The sequence below is a fragment of the Mauremys reevesii genome, linkage group 2 (genome assembly GCF_016161935.1).
Source record: "Mauremys reevesii isolate NIE-2019 linkage group 2, ASM1616193v1, whole genome shotgun sequence".
NCBI lineage: Eukaryota > Metazoa > Chordata > Testudines > Geoemydidae > Mauremys > Mauremys reevesii.
Window position 1 is genome coordinate 218,906,906 of NC_052624.1, and position 22,335 is coordinate 218,929,240.

The 22,335-nt window shown below is 41.2% G+C and overlaps 1 protein-coding gene across 4 annotated transcripts in view; it reads right to left on the reverse strand.

The window, feature by feature from the left end:
• Positions 1-22,335, reverse strand: part of RB1CC1 (RB1 inducible coiled-coil 1) — a 172,336-nt gene that overhangs the window by 127,526 nt on the left and 22,475 nt on the right. For 2 of the 4 annotated variants that reach the window (XM_039522880.1, XM_039522879.1), the window contains exons 3-5: positions 20,273-20,402; positions 14,223-14,349; positions 13,702-13,872 (exon numbers count right to left, since the gene is read on the reverse strand). In XM_039522880.1, coding sequence (XP_039378814.1) covers positions 13,702-13,872; positions 14,223-14,349; positions 20,273-20,343 — 369 coding nt within the window. In that variant the 5' untranslated portion in view covers positions 20,344-20,402. Of the gene's footprint in view, positions 1-13,701; positions 13,873-14,222; positions 14,350-20,272; positions 20,403-22,335 lie in introns of those variants that run through there. The other 2 variants (XM_039522881.1, XM_039522882.1) reach the window with 2 other exon arrangements.

Here is a 22,335-nt window from a genome sequence, read left to right on the forward strand (position 1 = left end):
ATTTACCAAGTACTCTTTTTTCCTATACATTAAGGTATGCCCATAAAACAAACAACTGAATTTGACTTTGAAATAAACAAAATGTTTAAGCAACTAAAAATGACAAGAGGAACTATGCAAATGAGTAAAGTATATAAAAAGAAAGGTACATAAAATGAGTGATGTAATGTAGCAATATTTTAAAGCAACATCTTAACTAAACATGAAATTCTAAAATACAAAGCAAGGTTGATTAACTATATTGACTTGACTATACCAAAAAATTGAGTGTAAAATTAAAAAAGCTATGTGCATCAACCACAATGATTTCACTTAATTCCTTAGGACACTAACAGCATCAAAAGGTCATTTACCCTAATTAAGATTAATGAGCAGCTAAGCATTATTAACATAATTCAACAGCTAAACTTAAAGAAACAGTATCACACAACCAAGTATAACATCAGTTTAACTAATTTACAACAACTAGAATTCAACTTGACATCAAAACTTTTAAACTAACAAATGAATTAGGATTAAACTAGATAGGTTGTATATGACAATGTAATTGTAAGTAGCATCAACTTAAAATTTAGCAAAACCATTACTACGTCTCTTACTTCTGTCTTAAGGAAATAGTATTCTGAGGACTAAACATGATTGTTAGGGCAAATCCACAGTCATATGACCACTACAGCTCCAAAATAAGCAGTATTCAGGTAGTATACTTCAGCTAAGAATGTGTCCTATGACAACATGGAAAGCAAAGATATAATAACCACATACATTGTGACTGTTACAATAATACAGGGTGAATAAACTAGCTTTGGGTTTGGTGGAGTTAGACAATTTTACAATCGTGAGAGTTCAGTTTTATCATATTGGTTAATCAAATTACTTTCTGAAGTTGAATCAAGCAGGCTTAGGGGAACAGTCTTTAGAGAATCGATATGCAGACACTGTATAGCAGGGAGATACTGGTGTTTGAGTTAATTAACAAAAGAAAGAGAGCTCTCTGAGGGCACATCTACACTGAAAAAAAAAAAAAATCAAACACACAACACATCACAGTAGCAAGTCTCAGCGGTCAGGTCAATTGACCCAGGCACATGCTATGGGGATAAAAACAGCAGTGTAGATGTTCCACTTGGGCTGCAACCCAGGCTCTGAGACCCAACTGATCACCCTTCAGAGCCTGGCTCCAACTCAAGCAGCAATGTCTACACAGCTATTTTTAGCCCCATAGCGTGAGCCTTGCAAGCCCAAGTTAGTTGACCTGAGCTCTGTGATTCGCTGCCATAAGGCTTTTTTATTTGTTTGTTATTTATTTATTTTTGCAGTGTAGATGTAATCTGAGAGATTATTGAAGGTAATGACATCCACCAATGGGTAAACCCTGTAACAGAAATATCAAGAAATATATTGCTTTAGGTATTTGAAACAGACAAAAGGTAAAACAGGAACTTATTAAGTTACTACAAGAAGTATAGAGATAAGGCTAGTTTGGCGTGCAATGTATTAACACACTACATAACTCTAGTTAGAAACACACATCACAATTAAAGTTAGTGTAAAATATTCTTAAATTTATAACACTCAAATAAGGGCAGAAGGGAGATTTCGAAATTACTCACTCACAGTGTAATGTTACAAGACAAAGGGATCTGAGGATGCTTCTCTCATGAGAAGGTAATTCTCACACATACAAAGACATCACGGGGGGGGGTGTAAATGTGTAGAATATAGAGAAGAAAACAGTGTGTTTAAATCAAAGTAATTTAAATCACCAATTTCAATCGTGATTTAAATCAGCAAGCAGGAAACCTTGATTTAAATACACCTCTACCCCGATATAACTCTGTCCTCGGGAGCCAAAAAAAATCTTACCGTGTTATAGGTGAAACTGCGTTATATCGAACTTGCTTTGATCCGCTGGAGTGCACAGCCCCCCGCCCCCCTCCGGAGCACTGCTTTACCACGTTATATCTGAATTTGTGTTATATCGGGTCGCGTTATATCGGGGTAGAGGTGTAACTGATTTTAACTGTGTTTTGTGTTTGTAAATTTTTGTTTTTTCCTAAAGGGGGTGGGGGGGGACAGGGATGACAAACTTTCTTGGTTTTTCAGTTCCCAATGGGTTTCTGCACTTTACGTGACCTAGTCATTGAAATGAACTAGTTAAATAAACTGAAATTAAGAAAATATTCTCTCTGCACTTGCAAAAGTGGTGATTGCTGTAAAAAAAAAAATACAATAAAAATAAAAATAAAATTTAGCGTTTGAACTCTGGCTCCAGATGCTTAGCCAATGACTTCCAGCAGTTCAGTGGTTTGATTTTCCTTAAAAATTAGAAACAAATATGTACTGTTGTTTATCTGGTATTTAATTTAAATTATTTTAACAGATAACAAGTTAGGCCTTAACATAAGTTGTCAATTTCAAATTAAATTTGAAATAGATTTAATTTAAATTTAAAAATTCTATTTAAACAAAAAAAAATCTGATTTTTTTTTAAATCATTGATTTTTATACACCCTTGCAGAGCAGAACAGTGATTTAAGAAAGTTGCTAGTTTTCAGTAGCCTTTGACGTTAGGAACTGAGTCAAAGACAAAGACAACATAACAAAGTTTAACCATCAAATACTGAATTTTCACAGAGATCTTACAGTATAGTTCCAGATTTTTAAATGTATAGTTATGATCTCAAGACCAGCTTTTTAAGCAACAGCAAAAAGCTTTAGTAAACTGGTAACTGTTAGATCATCCTTAAGACACAAAATGCAAATATTATTTCCTCCTGATTACAGTGTTCTGTAGATGAAGAACAAATGACTGAATTTAGGCACAAGTACTAAGCTACAATACATTAGGTTTAAGCCATGTAACTCCATCCACTTATGATTCTTAGGAAAAGATTTCAAATATTAAGGCTGCTAAAGGCTTTATTTCTTTCCTACTTCTAGAATAATCTTTCTTGGTATTTAGTTTGAATCAGGATATCTTCAGTTTATTAATTTGGAATTTCAAAGAATCAAGAACAATGGTCTGGATTTACAGAACAAGAATCTCAACTACAAGGGAGTTGAAGAGCAAAAATACTGCCTTTCTAGAATCTTGAAGGCCAAATTCTAGCTTTCCTCGAAGCACAGAAATTCTCTGGAATCTTAACAAATTCTGACTTTTAAATCTTCCTATGGTTTAGAGCGAAGTGGGATTTATCTCACCCTTCAGTTGTCCAGGAAGTCTTATGGTGTGGAGGTGATTTCTTCTTGGCATCTTTGATCTTCAGGAAGGGACTCTCTTTCTTAAGGCTGCTTATATTTGAGGATTTTGGACCTTTACGCTTTCAAAACCCAGGTTATTGTCCATAAAGGACTTCTAGTTAAAGAAACCCTCTTGAGAGAGCAAAGTCACTGAACACTTCTTAAATGAATAGGAGGGCTCTTCTTGGGTAAAGATCAGGATGCCTCACCATTTGGAACCTCAGGACCTGCACTGCATCTCTCAGGTGAAGAGAACTGCCTCTTAATGGGGAGAGAACAGTGAACTGATATTTTGTAACACTTTTCATACTGTTATTCTTCCCATTGTACTGAGGGGCTTGGTCTACCCCTAAAGTATGTGTTTGGCAGTTTCCCACTGGCCTTTTTAAATTTTGGCAAGGTATTTCCTTTTATTTAAGCTTGGTAGAATACATTAACTTCGGCAGATAATATCAGTGTTTACTTTTAAGCATTTTTCTATTTTTATCTGTTTACATTTTCACATGTTCAGGAAGTTATTCAAATCAGACTAGAGTGGGGTCAGACAATTATGTAAAGACAGAAGATGCTGAGATACAGTGACTAGTAACATTTCCACTCTCCCCACGCCCCACCCCCATTTGTTCTTGAATTCCTCTTTATGTTGCTTCAAAACAGACACCATGAAAAAGTACTCTGAAGAGTACAAAGTTAGAGAATCCTCCTTCACAATCTCTCTGAGGGCTGTACTATCATGCAGCAGTCACCATGGTTTTATTATACTTATGATCTTCCAATCACAGAGTGAATTACAGGATTTTCCCAAGAGACAGATCTTGCTGATGTGTTTCATGAGCTGTCCAATACACAAGCCTATAATATCCAAAGACAAACTATAGGACAAAATTAACTGTGGAGAAGGGGTATGACAGTTTATTAATTTCCCCTTTAATAATACTACCACCTAGCTCTCATACAGTGCTTTTCATCCCTAGATCTCAAAGCAGTTTACAAAGAAGGTATTATCTTCATATTACACAGGGGGAAACTGAGGCACTGGGCAGTGAAATGACTTGCCCTAGGTCACCCACAAGGCTAGTGACAGAGCTGGAAATACAAGACCCAGATTCTAAGTCCCAGCACAATGCTCTCTTTAAATTCTAAACTTTTTTTTAATCTGGAATAATTTGAAGAATTCCTTGCATTTTACGGATATGCTTCTTTTGCAAAGCAAAGCAGCAACATGGCATCAGATAAGTAACCACACCATTTTACCCCTTTATTGCTGACTGGCAGAAGACTGCCATGAAAAGGCATACCACACACAGCATATGCTCATCCTTCTGGGATCCTTAAAATAGGTGATCAGGACCCAAAAGAGGCATTCTGAGATATGTGATTTCCTACAAGTTAGAATACTTGCCAACAGTAACTAACAGTTCTGAATAGGATCTACATGTGTTTATGGATAAAAATAAGGGAGTGCAGTAAATAAAAAATTGCACACACTGTCATAGGATGTTAGTATCTCCTTCAGATTAAAGAAAAAATAATCTGACTGATTTTTATTAAAATTATAATCACATTCATTTTCTATACTCAACCCAGCAGATTCTCACAATGTAAGGTTCTGTCCAGAAGAAACAGAGCCTTAAGCAACACACACTAACTATGTAGTGTGGTTCATTATCAAAGTTAAAAAAACAGAAAGCACAGCTCCAGACTAGAACTCAAAGAACTGCTTATAGAGGGGAGGAAACTTGGAGGAAAAGGGATGGGGAACTCAGCTCTCCACTTGCTGCTCCATATCCTGGGTCCAGTTCCCTCCTGTGTAAGGCAAGGACGTGAAGACATCGTAATTACTACAGTCCTTGACCTTATTACCCACCTTACACAGTGCCAATCAAAGTCAGGGAGAAAGCTATATGGATGTCAGTCTGGTTGTCTCCATAAATATTCAAGTATGTTATATAGCCCTTATATTACTTGAGCACCTTACAATTCATAAATTTTATCCTCACAACAACCCCGTGAGGTACAGAAATATTATCTACTTTCTTATGGATGGGGGAACTGAGGTACAGGGTAGATTAAGTGAGTTGCCCATGGTCACACTGGAAATTTGTGGCTGACCCAGGAATCCTCATTACTCCCAGGATGTGGAGCAGGGGTAGGCAACCTATGGAATGCGTGCCAAAGGTGGCACGAAAGCTGATTTTCAGTGGCACTCACACTGCCTGGGTCCTGGCCAGCGGTCAGAGGGGTTCTGCATTTTAGTTTAATTTTAAATGAAGCTTCTTAAACATTTTAAAAACCTCATTTACTTTACATACAACAATAGTTTAGTTATATTTTATAGACTTATAGAAAAAGACTTTCTAAAAATATTAAAATGTATTACTGGCACGCAAAACCTTAAATTAGAGTGAATAAATGAAGACTCGGCACACCACTTCCGAAAGGCTGCTGACCCCCAGACTGGAGCATAGGTGCAATCATTCCATAACCCTCCCCACAGAGATACTGGGATACACATCTTAATAGTCACATCCCCACTTTTCTCCAACCTTTTTTCCAAATCCCTCCATGTTGCTCCAAAGAACCATCATTGTCCTAGTCTACAGACCTATCCAGTAAACTAGAGTTTCTGGGTCACTAGAACGAATCAAAGAGTTGCGGGGCTGACTGATGTCATCTCCCTGCTCTGGGCATTGAGACCTGATGCATAGGGTCACAGTACCATTGAGGTTTGGCTCAGCTGACCCTCCATCATGATGGGAGGGTGCGGAGGGAGGAGACGGTAGCAGACGGGTAAATCTGGGTGAATAGCCCTGTGACCGTATGCACCAGGTTGCAACACCATGCACATATATTTGGCCCAGCCAGCTCCCCGGGCCAAATATGCGTACATGGTGCTTAGGCTAGGCCACACCTGAGCAGTGCTCAGACCCCAGAGGTTGCAATGGTCAGAGCAGGGAGCCAATCCCAACCAGTCATACAGGATATGAGATGTGAGGGAGCGGTTGGTGTCATATTCTCCAGTAAGTAACCCCCACCGTGTACCCTTACGCCCAACAGCCAGATGACCCTACCTTCCATACCCTACCTTGACCCACCAGCTCAGACCCCCATGTACCCGTAGCCCACAGACATGAATTCCCCCCATCTCACCTCCCAAGCCCCCAAAATCTTCCCTCACTGCACCCCCCAGCTCCTTCTGCCCCCCAATATATTCCCCACAGACCCCCAAATCCAACCATATCCTGCCCCACATAGACCATGAATGGGGTCTGTGTTTGGCGGGGGGTGGGGGTGGAGACTATTGGCTTGCCACCCCTCATTGGACCCTTCTGCCCTGCAAATCCTTCCCCAAAACTTTCAAACTCTCAAATCCTTCTGCATTACAATCCAAGACCCCCAAATCCCACCCCTCACACTCAAGGCCCCATGTACTTGGGGGCTGCTATGGGGTTTTTTTTGGTGGTCTGTGTTGGCTCACCTCTGCCAGTTGCAAGTGGGGCATTCCGTAGCTATTCATCTCTGTTCAGAGCATCTATAATCTTAGTTCTGAGTCCTTCCCACCCCAAGGGGCCACTGGAGGGCTGTGGAAAATTGGGTCAGGGGGCCTCTCTGGGGGGTGGTCTCTGGGTCGCAACCACCTATCAAGGTTTACAAGGGGATGTTGAGCTTAATAAAGGTTGGAATACCACTGCATTAAACCACCTTCCTCCCCCAGGGAGATGGGAAATCTCCTCTCCAAACTTAGAGTGAGAAAGTAATGTGCATGTGGGGGTAAGAACACTTTATTCTCTTCTCCATCCCCAAAATGTTAGAGATAAGTTTGGGCCCATTAGATCAAAGATTTGTCCATGTCTTCTAAGGACACATGAAAGTCAGGTTATTAAAGCCAATTTAAAAAGTTGTTCCTTGTTTGACAAAATTAGCAGGCAAGGGAAGAAACTGCCCTCCACACTGGGGAGTGCATCAAGCCCAGCACATTGCCAACACAATTCCTATTAATACTGCCCCACACAGAGAGAAGAAGGGGTTAAAAGCAACACCAGGGAGGCAGCTCGAACCCACTAATCAGAAAAGGGCTTATTGAGCCCACCAACAGGAGCAAGCCTTGCTGAAGCAGCAAATCAGGGCCAGTGAGGGCCATATATAAAGGGCTGCTCAGCAGAGCTGAAAGGAGTCTCTCACTGGAGGGCAAGGGAGGAGGACTGGCTGCCTAAAGAAGTGCCATAGATAGAGCAGTGCTCGGCAGGGGCAGCAGAGTGGGAGGGTGAGCTGCTGGCTGATGCCTTGCTACAAGGGCTGAGAGGGTGCAAAAGCTACTGGGGAAGTGGCTCAGGGAAAATAGGAAGCAGGTTGGAGGAGGGCAGCAGGTGGCTGCGGTTATAGGGTCCCTGGGTTGAGACCCAGAGTAGCAGGCGTGCCTGGGTCCCTCCTCTCCCACCCTCCCTTGCACTCCACTTGCCAATGAGGAAAGTGGCCAGTATCTAGACTGCAGATTTCCCCTGAGGAGAGGGGCTGGACCTTGGACTGCAGTAGGTCGCTGAGGCAAGTGGGGGGTACTAAGGACTACCGGTCCCCCGGAAGGGGGGAGATACCGGAGTGGGGGCACAGCCAGAGGACCATGCTCAGAAGAAGAGGCTGCAGTTTGGGAAGTGACGCAGATCCAAAGAGTGGCATGACACCTCTAGCTGAAGGCGAACTGGCAAGTCAAGCGCTAATTCCCATAACGGCCAGCAGGAGGCGCTGCGATGCTGAGTCCCTCCCCATCACAATACTGTTGTGTCATATTTAGCACTTTTATTTATAAAACAGTTAACAAATTTTATTTTTGAGTGCATCAGATGCGTCAGTCATCAGAACTGAGTGAACATTTTAGTTCCAAGACAGATAGTCTATTAAAATCCTACTGAAAAAAAAGGATTTGTATTACCATTATGTATCAAGTTGGACTTGCCTATTACATGTGGTACAAAATATCATCCAATGTTTGAAGACTTCAACAGTTACCCATGTACAATGAAGATGACTAACATTTTTATCATTTGGCTCACTTCTATATTGCCTTCATTTTCATTTAACCTCTGCTAGTCTGAAGAGAAGCAATCAGTCCAGGTACTGAATGCAGTGTTCCACATTCCTGAACCTAGTCTACACTGTTATCTATACCATGTACTTCATCTGTAGATGCCTTTATTGTAGGAAACATTCACTTCCTATCTATACAAATACACTAATTTAGAGAGATTCAAATGGAACTCAGAGTGTTTTAGTATGTAAGTGGAAAACTAGCACTCAAAGACAAGTAACTAAAGAACCAAGATCTATACAAACTTTTGGGAAATGAGGCTTATTTTTTTAAACCTTCCAAAACTTAGATAGGAGATTGGAAAAGTACAATTTTTAAAACTGTATCGACCATGATTCTATTTGGTTTAATAATATTTGCAAAACAACTGGTAAATTATCCTGTCCTCAAGCTGAGATAGACTAAGCATGTTGAAAATAAAGCAAAAGGCATTAAGGCTCAAACAACCAGAGAAGTTTTAGTGTCCATACCAGCAGCATACATTTAGCAAATACCATGAATCCACAAAAATGTTTCCTGAAAGCTCTATTACCGTGACACATGCACCGCAAAATGGCATCCTGTAACCCCCATATTAATCACTCATATATCGTTGTGATATTTTATACTAAACATGCCATGTAAGATATCATATGAAAGGTCATGATCTGTTGAAACCCACTGTTCTGTGCAAATATGTACATCATTAATGAGTATGAAGTTACGAGATTTTGCTGTATGGTTGTTACTGAAATATGCTGCAAGTTTGCTAGAGACATACAAAGGACTCCCATCCAGAAGGGTGTTCAATAACCATTAATTAGCAGACGAGCTGCAATCAAAGGATTTACAATTAAATGGACAGTTGCCCAAACACCGCACAATGGGGACTGCTTAACTCTATGGGTTTGGCTACACTTGCAGCTGTACAATGCTGGGAGTTAAAGCTGTCTTCGTACAGCTGTGCAGGGAAAGTGCTGCAGTGTGGCCACACTGACCGCTACCAGCACTGCAGTGTGGCCACATTTGCCGCGGTGCTGGGAGTAGTGCATTATGGGCAGCTATCCCAGCGTTCAAGTGGCTGCAACATGCTTTTCAAAAGAGGGGGGTGGGGTGGAGTGTGACAGGGAGCATGGGGGAGACAGAGAGAGTGGATTTTTGGAGCTGACACTGTGTCAGCTCCCTGCCTTGCAAGTTCTGACCCCTTTCCCCACCCCTCTCTCATTCACTAAATGAAAATAGCCTTCTTTGTTTTTTCCTCACAGACCAGATAAGCAGCTGCTCCGAAATGGACACCCCCCCCCACTCCCGCCCGCCGTGCTGCTTCTCTCCTCAAGCAAATACTAGCTATGGACATTCCAAAGGGATCCCCCTGCCTCTGCTCATTCACTGCAAACAGGAGCTGTGTTTGTTTTTTTAGATAAGCAGCTCCCCCGAGTTCACAACAAAACAAAGAGAGGCATCACAACAAAACAAAGAGTGTTATCTTTACTTAAAAGCATTATGGGAAGGTTCCGGAGGTCAGTTACAGCGTAATAAAATTAATCACTGTTTACACTGGCACCCCAGTTCTCTTTATTCCTCTCGTCCAGATGGAGTACATGCAGCACTGTAGCCAGGGAGATACAGCACTATAAGTGCCTTGCCAGTGTGGACGGGGAGTAAGTTACAGCGCTGTAAAGCCACCACCAGCACTGTAACTCTCAAGTGTAGCCAAGCCCTATGACTCAGTTGCACAAGTCCACACCAGGAGGATTGCTCAACCTATTGATTCAGCAAAGCCCGCCAGGACATGTCTGGGCAAGTGTCTTCTAGACACATGGACTGAGGGTTTAAGAAACAGTGGCATCTTGCCTTGGCCTTTCTCTGCCCCCCCTCGCAATGCTTGAAGCAACAAGAATGCTGAGAAGACAAAAACTTCAACTGAGGAAACTGGTCCAGGCTCAAGAGAGACCCGTATATTAAGAACTGTAACATGCAGTGGGGTGAGAAAATTGCTTGCTAAATACTACCTAGTGTCATAAGGTTTAAAGTTTAGATTGTGCGATTATCTTTTATTTTCTTTGGTAACTATCTCTGACCTCTGATGCCTACCACTTCTTATTTAAAATCTCTTTCCGTAATAAATCTTTTTTATATTTTTGTCGCAATCCGATGCATAGTTATGGCTCTGTATGGCCAATTGTCGGTCCACGGCCATCTTGTCCTGTTAAAAGGACAAGGCAGCCTCCATCTTGGACCAGGTTCTTGTTGCACAGGAGAGGGCAGAGATGCTATCCTGCCCAGCAACACTGGTTGTGTATGCTTTTCTGTTTTGTTTTCTGGGTCATCTAAGGGTCGGGCTAGTGCCGTGTGCAAAGACCTGATCCTGCCCAGCAACTTGTGGTGTCGTGTGCAACATTTTGGTGCTGTGTGCATTTTCCCGCTCTTTTTGGGCCCGGTCATCTGGAGGTCTGGCTAGTTCTGCCTAGCAACTCCAGAGTACTGTATACAGAGACCTAAGTCTGCCCAGATACCCCAGTGTGCCGTGTGCAAATCCTTCCGACGTGGGGTGGCAACAGCTCGAAACCTGGAGGGAGGGGGAACCAGGGAGCCAATCAGAGACTGACACAAGGGAGTGAGACCTTTCGATAAAACTAGGTTTCCCCCCAAAAAATCTTGTCTTGACCATCTTTTTTTTTTGGTGGAGTGTCCGCGTGTTAGCTAAAGGGCCTGATCAACCTTTTGGCCAGGGTCTCCTCCCGTTATAGCTAGCTCGTAGTGTGGAGTATCCGCGTGTCAGCTGAAGGGCCCGATCAACCTTTCAGCCAGGGTCTCCTCCCGATATAGCTAGCTCGTGTCGTGTCGTTTTGGATTTGTTATCTTGTGGATTTATCTTTTGGATCTATTTTTTGGTTTTTGGATTTCTCGCTTTGTACTTGGTCCCAGTCGCCTCATCATGCTCCTGGTGTCTGTTCTGCTGGTCAGCTGCTCCTGGAGTGCGGTATTTACTTTTTGATTTCTGACAGTCAGTTTAGCTAGCCCCTTATTTTTTCCCCTCCCTAACTTAATACCAAGTGCTGCTCAGGATTGTACATTTGCATATTTGCCTAGCTAGGATGTATAATTGTTCCAGTTGTTATTAAATTGTTAAATGCAGAATTGTTGTTGTGAATGAATCACTGCTCCGTCTGTGTCTAGTGTGTGTGGTTAAACTTGGGAGCTGTCTCTACTTAGAGAATAGCTGACCAAGGGGGTCCAGTCCCCGCGGTCTGAGTGAGTGGAATCTGCCCAGCTGCAGCCGCACCACACTCTGGGTTTACCCTCTGTGTGAAAGCAAGGGTGGCTGAGGCAGTGGCCTGTGGGTCTCTTTTCTGTGTTTGCACCGGGCACCGCCCTGACGAACCTGATTCCCCTCTGTGTGATTGGTGTGTCTGACTATCTAGTGTGGTGTGGCGAGCAGTTTACAGCACATTGTTATTGGTTTAAATTTGTTTGCATTGTTTACCTGAGTCCCAGTTGGAAATTGCCTCCTTCCCCGGCCCAAGTTGTAACCTTTCCCTAAATAAACGCAGCCACCTGGCTTTTCAGTGTTACCCTGGTCCTGCCTGTCTTTTCCTCACTCAATACCAAGCTTGAACGAACCCCCAGCTAATTCGGACAATTTTATCTAAAAAACTGTGTGATTTGTTTGAAATTTAATAGTGAAAAGCACAAGGTCATGCATTTAAGGAGTAATAACAAGAATTTTTGTTATAAGCTGGGGACGTGTCAGTTGGAAGTAACAGAGGAGGAGAAGGACCTTGGAGTATTGGTTGATCACAGGATGACTATGAGCCGCCAATGTGGTATGGCCATGAAAAAAGCTAATGTGGTCTTGGGATGCATCAGGCAAGGAGGTGTTAGTACCATTATTCAAGGCACTGGTGAGACCACATCTGGAATACTGTGTGCAGTTCTGGTCTCCCATGTTTAAGAAGGATGAATTCAAACTGGAACAGGTACAGAGAAGGGCTATTAGGATGATCCAAGGAATGGAAAACCTGTCTTATGAAAGGAGACTCAAAGAGCTCAGCTTGTTTAGCCTAACCAAAAGGCGGCTGAGGGGAGATATGATTGCTCTCTATAAATATATCAGAGAGATAAATACCAGGGAGGGAGAGGAATTATTTAAGCTCAGTACCAATGTGGACACAAGAACAAATGGATATAAACTGGCCATCAGGAAGTTTAGACTTGAAATTAGACAAAGATTTCTAACCATCAGAGGAGTGAAGTTCTGGAACAGCCTTCCAAGGGGAGCAGTGAAGGCAAAAGACATATCTGGCTTCAAGATAAGCTTGATAAGTTTATGGAGGGGATGGTATGATGGGATAGCCTAATTTTGGCAATTAATTGATTTTTGACTATTAGCGGTAAATATGCCCAATGGCCTGTGATGGGATGGGATCTGAGTTACTAAAGAGAATTCTTTCCTGGGTGTCTGGCTGATGAGTCTTGCCTACATGCTCAGGTTTAGCTGATTGCCATATTTGGGGTCAGGAAGGAATTTTCCTCCGGGGCAGATTGGCAGAGGCCCTGGGGTTTTTTCGCCTTCCTCTGCAGCGTGGGGCACGGGTCACTTGCTGGAGGATTCTCTGCACCTTGAAGTCTTTAAACCACAATTTGAGGACTTCAATAGCTCACACATAGGTTAGGGGTTTGTTACAGGAGTGGGTTGGTGAGATTCTGTGGCCTGCGTTGTGCAGGTCAGATTAGATGATCATAATGGTTCCTTCTGACCTTAAGTCTATGATTCTAAGTGCGTGGGAAATCTCAGCTCAGGTACAAAGGCTGGTGCATGTTCTCTCCATATTGAGGGAGAGGGGCAGGCAGAGTAATAAACTTACACTGTTCAGACTTCTGACCAAGGGCGATCAGTCCAGGGGTGCAAGGCTGGGAAGAACTGGCTGGTGCCTCTATGTGATTCGTGAGTGGCTTTGGGAGCATTCATGCAATCTAGCTGGGTGTGGGACTCCACATGCTGTTGTGCTGAGTGACAGCAGCTCCTGGAGAGGTTTGCTGCTTGTCACTAGCAAAGCATTGTGAGAGATAGCCCAGGCAGAAGAGTTAAGGGGGTATAGCAGAACCCCAGTTCCAGGTTGCACCCTGGGGATGCCATTACAATTACAATTTATGCTGAGATGCTCTGAAGTTTCTTCAAGCAACATCAAGATACAGAAGACCTTAGCACACTTCAGTACATCCAAACACGAAACTGAGGCATCCGAAAAACTGCCAACACCGATATGATGCATATACCGCTTTTTGAATCAACTCAAATTGACGACTAGCCTGGAGTTATTATTGATGTGACATGGAATTATTCTGATTAGTATTAAATCCACTAAATTCTCAAGGATTCAAATATAACTTACCACAGCAAGTTGTGTCCGCGAAGCTACTGTGTGAAACACCGCAGGCATCATGAGAGATTCTTCAACTTTTAATTCCATCTCATTCTCTGCTGAAAATGTGGTTTTGGGAATAGCTGGTGGGCGTTCACATAAGATCATCTCTTTGTTAAACAGGAAAATTGGGTTTGTGTCCTATATTAAAATAAAAATATCTTCATAAAGAACTTTGAGAAAACAAAACATGCACATAATCCAATCAACTAATTGCACTAGCATGTTCTGAAAACAGCATAACTTACATAACTATTCATGGCAAATTATATGAGTATTGCATCCAAGAGAATTATATGTAAAACCACTCATTTCCTGATATGAAAAGCCAAGAACAAACAAAAAAATTCTTCAGAAAAAAAAAAAATACATAACCCTCACCCCGCCCCCCTCCAAAAACCCCACACATCACTAGAAAGCTATAACTCTCGCTTCTTCTCAACACTTTGTTTTGTAAGGGGACAAAGAGAGATACTATAGCATACACTTACTGTTCCAGCACTGTAACTACAGACTCTTCTGTCTGCTGCCATACACTCCCCTCCATTGACAACCAGCACCTGGTGCTGAATGGCAATCTTATACTTGGTTTGGATTGCATGTTTAAGGTCGGACACACTAAAAGGGAAAAACAGGAAATTTAGTATCAATATATTATTTAAGCAACTGATCTTCTCTCATGCAAAATATTTCTGTAATATACAAAGTAATTTTTAACTCTAACAGCAGTAGAAAAAAAAACTAATTGTGAATAAGGGCAAAATGCATGGTTGTGTAAATACTACAATCCATTGTATTCTGGCTACCCAATTCGTAGACTAAGAGCAAAAAATGACCCATCCTCAGAGAAATGTGTTTACAAAATGATACATCTCAGCTATTTACACAAGAAGCACATCTGCAACTGTAATGCTGGAGTCCAAGATTAACATGCATTTCTGGCAATTACTGCCAAAGTTATATTAACTCTGTACATGAGCCAACTACTGGCTTAGTTTAACTCTCATCTTCCACAGTCTAATATTATGTTAGGAGAAGTTATAAAAACCGTCATACTAGGTCAGACTAATGGTCCACCTAGCCCAGTATCCTGACTTCCAAGAGCGGCCAATATCAGATGATTCAGAAGGAATTAACAGAACAAAGCAATTATGGAGAGATCCATCCATGTCATACACTGCCAGCCTTTGGCAGTAAGAAACTAGGGACACTAAGAGGATAGGATTGCATCCCTGACCATCTTTGCTAATAGTCATTGATGGAGCTATCCTCTCTGAACTTATCTAATTCTTTTTTAAACCCTGTTACAGTTTTGGCCTTCACAACATGCCCTGGTTCTTGTTATCTGAAGGGGTAAATAATACTTCCTTATTCACTTTCTACACACCATCCATGATTTTGTAGACCTCTACAATATCCCCCTTCCATACACCCCAGTTGCCTCTTTTCCAAGATGAAACGTCCCAGTCTTTTTAATCTCTCCTCATATGGAAGTTGTTCCATATCCTTAATCACTTTGTTGCCCTTCTATGTACTTTTTCCAATTCTAACATATTTTTTTTGAGCTGAACTGACCAGAACTACATGCAGTATTCAAGGTATGGGTGTACTTATGATATTTTCTGTCTTATTAGCTAACCCTTTCCTAGCTTTTTTCATTGTCGCTAAGCATTGAGCAGATGTTTTCAGAGAACTATTCACAATGACAACAGGATCTCTTCCTTGAGAGGCAGTAACTAATTTACACCACATCATTTTGTATGTATAGTTGAGATTTTGTTTTCTAATATGCATTACTTGCATTTAGCCATGTTGAATTTCATCTGCCATTTTGTTGCCCATCCAGTTTGTGAAATCCTTTTGTAACTATTGGCAATCTGCTTTAGACTTTACTATCTTGAGTAATTTTGTATCATGTGCAAACTTTGCCACCTCACTGTTTACCCCCTTTTCCAGATCATTTATGAACATACTGAACACTGGACCCAGTACAGATCCTTGAGGGACCCTGCTATTTACCTCTCTCCATTCTAAAAATTCACCATTTATTCCTACCCTTTGTTTTCTGTCTTTTAAGCAGTCCATGAGAGGACCATCCTTCTTATCACATCTGCTTACTTTGCTGAATAGCCTTTGGTGAGGGACCTTGTCAAAAAATCCATGTACACTAAATCAACTGGATCACTCTTTCCCACATTTGTTGACCCTTTCAAAGAATTCTAGTAGATTGGTGAGGCATGATTTCCCTTCACAAAAGCCATTTTGACTTGACCAACAAATCGTGTGCCTCTACATGTCTGATAATTCTGTTCTTTACTACAGGTTCAACTAATTTCTTGTTACTGAAATTAGGCTTACTGGTCTGCAATTGCCATAATCAACTCTGGAGCCTTTTTTTTTAAAAATTGGTATCACATTAGCTATCCTTCAGCCATCTGATTCAGAGGCTGATTTAAGTGATAGGTTACATTACCACAGCTAATAGTTCAGCAGTTTCATATTTGAGTTCCTTCAGAACTCTTGGGAGAATACCATCTAGTCCTGGGGACTTACTGCTGTTTAATTTATCAATTTGTTCCAAAAATCTTCTCTACTGACACCTCAGTTTAGGACAGTTCCTCAGATTTGTCACCCAGAAACAAAAGCTCAGGTGTGGGAATGAATCTACTGTAAAGATGGATGCAAGAATTAATTGAGCTTCTCCGCAATGACCTTATCTTCCTTTACTGCTCCGTTAGAACCTCTATTGTCCAGTGGCCCCATTGGTGATTTGGCAGGCTTCCTGCTTCTGATGTACTTAAAAAAAATTTCTCTTAGTTTTTGTGTCTCTTGCTAGTTGCTCTTCAAATACTTTTTTGGCTTGCCTAATTTTACTTTTACACTTGACTTGCCAGAATTTATACTAGTTTCTATCTTCCTCAGTAGGATCTGATTTCCAATTTTAAAGGATTCTTTTTATCTCAAATTGCCTCTTTTACTCTGTTTAGCCATGGTGGCATTTTTTGGTCCTTTCAGTGTTTGTTTCTTTTTTTAAAAAATTTGGGATATACATATAGTTTGAGCCTCTATTATGGTATTTTTAAAAAGTTTCCATGCAGCTTGCTGATATTTCACTCTTGTGACTGTTCCTTTTAATTTCCATTTAACTAATTTACTCTATTTTGTGCAGTTCCCCTTTTTGAAGTTAAATGCTATTGTCCTGGGATTCTTTGGTACCTTCCCTCCAACAAGGATGTTAAATTAAATTACATTATGGTCACTATTACCAAGTGTTTAGCTGTGATCATCTCTTGACCAGATCCTGTGTGCCACTTGAGACTAAATCAAGAATTGCCTCTCCTCTTGTGGCTTCCAGGACCAGCTGCTCAAAGAAGCAATCATTAATGCTATCTAGAAATTTTACTTCTGCATCCCATTCTGACGTGACATATACCAAGACTATATGGGGATAGTTGAAATCCCCCATTACTATCGAGTTTTCTTATTTTTATATCCCCTCTAATTTCCCTGAACATTTCATAATCACCATTACCATAGTGGTCAGATGGTCAGTAATATATTCCTACTGTTAGACCCTTATTCTTCAAGCATGGAATTTCTATCCATAAAGACTCTATGGTACAATTTGATTGATTTAATATTAGATTTGATTCTATGCTTTCTTTCACATATAGTGACATTCTCTCACCAGCACGACCTACTTTGTCATTCCTATAGATTTTGTATTCTGGTGTTATGTCCTACTGATTATCATAGTTGCACCAAGTTTCTGTGATGGTTATTATATTAATATCCTCATTTAATACCAGGCACGGAAGTTCATCCATCTTAATATTTAGACTTAGTGTATTTATATAGAAGCACTTATAAAATTTGTCAATATTATTTGTCATCCTTCATGTGACTGGCTCTCTGCTGTTTCAGATAGACATATATGATAATTACACATACTTTTGGGACTTATCACAGAATAAATGAATGTGACTTTTTCATTTGATTGTTTCTCTTCAGCTCCTCCCTGTACTTTATCAACTTCTTTCCTCACCTCTTTACTAGGGTATAGAGAATACTCATTAACAGATTCCCCCTCAAGGGATGTGTCTGTCCCAACTGTGAGATCCTCCACAACTGCTGGCTTCCCCCAGACCTTAGTTTAAAAATTCCTCTACAACATTTTTAAATTTTACATGCCAGCAATCTGGTTCTGATTTGGTTTAGGTACAACTCATCCTTCTTGTACAGTAACTCCTCACTTAACGTTGTAGTTATGTTCCTGAAAAATGCTACTTTAAGCGAAACAATGTTAAGCGAATCAAATTCCCCCATAAGAATTAATGTAAATGGGGGGGCGGGAGGGATAGGTTCCAGGTAAATTTTTTTCACCAGACAATACATATACACACACACACACACACACACACACACACACTCTCACTCAGTATAAGTTTTAAACAAAATTTAATACTGTACACACAATGATGATTGTGAAGCTTGGTTGACGTGGTGGAGTCAGAGGGTGGGATATTTCCCATAGAATGCCTTACTGCTAAATAATGAACTGTCACTCGGCTGAGCCCTCAAGGGTTAACACGTTGTTAATGTAGCCTCACGCTCTACAAGGCAGCAGGAATGGAGGGAGGAGACACAGCAAGGCAGAAGGTAGTAGTGTGTGTGTGTGCGCGCGCGAGAGACAGACACACACACACACCTGGTATGTGAGAGAGATACGCATTGCCCCTTTAAGTACACTGACCCCACTCTAAGTACCTTGCCTTTTTAAGTAGATCAGCAAGTTGAGACAGCAGCTGCTGCCAGCAAGCACCCTCTGTCTTGAGCTCTGTCGTGTCCCCCACCAACTCTGTGGAGATAGGGTACAGGAGCAGGGGGAGGGAGACACCCTGACATTAGCACACCTCTTCTCCCCACCCCCTCTGCACAGCAAGCAGGAGGCTCCCAGGCAGAAGCCCCATAAGGCAGTGGGGGGAGGGACAGCTGAACTGCCAGCAATTAATAGCCTGCTGGGCGACTGCAGCACAGGGAATTTAGGAGAGCTGATGAGGGACTGCCGGCCCATCCCGGTTCCAAGCCCCCATCAGCTAGCTCCAACGAGCTGCTCTTTTTGCAAGCAGTAGACAAAGCAGGCAGCTGCCAAACAGTTGTAAGGGAGCACTGTGCAACGTTAAACGAGCATGTTCTCTAATTGATCAGCAACGTAACAAGGAAACAATGTTAACTGGGACGACATTAAGTGAGGAGTTACTGTATAGGCTCATTCTTTCCTAACAAACATAAAACAGTCCTTCCTACACCATCCATGCATTGAGAGCCTACAGTTCTGACTGTCTACCTGGTCCTGCATAAGGAACTGGAACCATTTCAGAGAATGCTACCATGGAGGTTCTGGACTTCTAATCGCCTACCTAGCAGCCTAAATTTGGCCTCCCTCACCTATCTTGCTCTATGTCACTAGTACCTACATCTACCACAACCACCAGGCCCTGTGGCTTCTCCCCAGAACTCCATGCAAGTCTGTCTAGATGTCTCAAGAGATCCACAACCTTTGTACCCAGAAGGGAATTTACCATGTGGTTCTCCTGGTCAACACAAACCCAACTAAATACATTTCTAATAATTAAATACCCTATTACTATCACCTGTCTGTTCTTAGTAACTGGGGTCCCCTCCCCCGGAGGGATAGCCTCATTGTAAGAGGATACCATGACATCTGGAAGGAGGGTCTCAACTACAGGTTTTTTTAAAAATGTTTTCTGTATTTTTATCAGCTAGTATTGACTGGTCCATTATACATCCAGTAAATGCTAGAACACTTTATAAAACTCCATTTTAACATCAGCAGGAAATATCCAGTCAAATCATGATGTTGCATTGCAACATGTCAAGATGACACCACATTAGACAATCCATACTGAAGACAACATTCCAAATGTGGCCAGACACAAAAGCTTTATGTCAGTAAGACACTGTTACCTGTTATGTACCATTCCAGCAGCCTTTTATTTTTTCTTCCTGATGCTAATCTATGCCCACAATCCTTATATTATTGCTTACCACGACATCAGGCATCTTTCTTCCACTGTTTCCCTTCTCCCTTTCTGGGCACATTTCCTCAATGATTAAGAAAATACTTCAGAGCAAGTTAGAAATTTTATTTTAGTTTTGTTTTATCATTTTAAATACTAGTGAATTCTTGGCTGCTTCAGATCAACAGAATGACATTATTTTATGCATAAAAGTAATGCAAAGTATATCAGTTACGGACTACACTGATAGCACATTTTGGCTACAGCTGCATATTAATATTAAAAATTGCATGGCTCCACATTTATAGGTATAGGTATATTTTTCTGGTAGTGGAGGATAATTAAAATGAGTACTAATTATGTTGAAACATCCAGTTGCAGAGACTGTAATGTTGTTGCTTACACACATGGAGGATAATTTCAGTATTTTGTCTAGCGTACACACACACACACGCTTTATTTTAAAGAAAAAACCCACAGCAGTTCACTCATTTTCTTACTTCTGTACCGCAAGTTCTGTGTCAAAGGTGAGGGTAGTTCCAGTGTTGACCACAAATACATATAACTTCATGATGATTTCTGTGTGTTCCTGAAGTTTACACCTTCCACCTTGGTGGTATCATTTAGAAACTGCAAAGAAATCCAAGCACATCATATCATTTACAGTTAACTCACTTTTAAAAGAAAACACTAGGAAGGTAGCTAAACCACAAAAGCAACTTATTAGATCTTAAATCTTTCAACTGACAACATACTGGAAGGGCCCATGGTGGGTTCCAGTCAGTACACCTGCATTGTGGCAGAACTGATGTAATTGCTTCCAAATCATCCCCAGTAGATGATGAGGCACTGTCAGATATTGCCATTTATTATTTCGGACTATTTTGTGGCTATTTGTTTCAGTAGTATGAAATAAAACTATACAATTATTGTATAATGAACATAAAAGTACATCACACAAACCAATATTTGCTTACATCTCTAGAATGTATATTTGTAGTTTATCATCTATAATATGTTTTACTCATATCCTCTTTCACCACACAAAATCCTTAACAACAAATTTGGACTAGCTACCAACATTTTGAAGGGCTTTATCTTTGTCCCCAGTTTTTGTCAGTCAGAATTTGTTTGGTCTAAAATCCATTTTAAATATATGGATAGAAAGGTTACGGCAGTAGTTACGACTCTTATTTTTGTTGGTGCTCATCTTAAAGTGGATTTGCTGACTGGTGTCCCCAAGTTCCCTCCGCAGTACCCCAGCAATATGACCTGATATAGGGTATGTCTACACAGCACAAGCTTACCTACCTGAGCTAGCTTGAACCCAGCTATAACAGCAGTAACAACAGTAATGAAGTATGAGTAATACAAGCCTGACACACACACTGAGTACGTACTCAGCTCATTAGCCTACACTGAAGCACACACTATACTGTCTTCACTATTACTGTTACCCATACTAGCAAGATTCAATCTAGTATGAGGGTAGGTTAACCCCGGCACAATTTTTGCTGTGTGGACATACCTATAGTGACACCTTTTGTCCTTTATCATGACCCCTCTCCTTCCTGGTCTATTGTCTGTTCTTGTTTTGTTTAGTTTTATCTTTGCATCTTTGTTTTTGTTTAGTTTTACCAGGTCCCCCTTCTCACTCCTCTAACCACTAGAAGGCTAAATGCTACTTAGAGTTACTCCTGGGGGAATTCTGTGCCAAAATTTAAAAATTTCTGCAACAAAATATTAAAAATAATGCACACAATATTTTAAAAGTCTGCAAAATTCTGAATATTTTAATTGTCAAAATAACATGCTATAATCACACCAGTTTCAATTAGTTTTGGTCATTTATTTCAAAATACCTATCAGCAAGTATGTCTGTAACAATACAGACAACAAAAAAGATTCAGGAAATGTTATTTGACAAATAGATTCCTTATTAGGCATATTAATACATAACTCAGATAATAAACTACAATACAGAACCATATTTCCCGCACCCCTCAGAAGCAGTGCAAAGGCTTGGGGGAGTCAGGGGTAATGGAGGAGCTGAGGGAGAGGAAAGTAATTGCTGGGAAGAAGTCTGGGTGTGAACTTGGAGAGTTTGTTGGATATGGGTGGGAAAAGTATGGAACAGCTTTTTTGGGGGGTGGGGAGGGGAGGGATTGTTAGGGAGCTTCCCCCATGCAGACTCTGGCTGACCCCTAGCTTCTCCCATTCAGTCCGGCACATCTGCCCCTGTCCCCATGTATCCCAGCACCCCCGCAAAAAGGCGGAACTGCAGCAACTTTCCGGCAAAAGCTTTTTTCTGCACAAAAAAATTAAAAATATGCACACGCAAAGTGGCACAGAATTCCCCCAGGAGTATTAGAGTGGGAATATGTCCACTTCAATTGAATTCTGGGTCTTTCCATAGACTCAACCCATCCTTCCCCAAACAAACACAGCCATTGAAAAACGAGATGCTTAAAGTTGGAGAGGCAGCAACCTACTATCTCATATACATTACCACTCCTGCCACATTAGGGTCACTGACAGAGCAGTAAGAGAAGGCAAGCTCTTT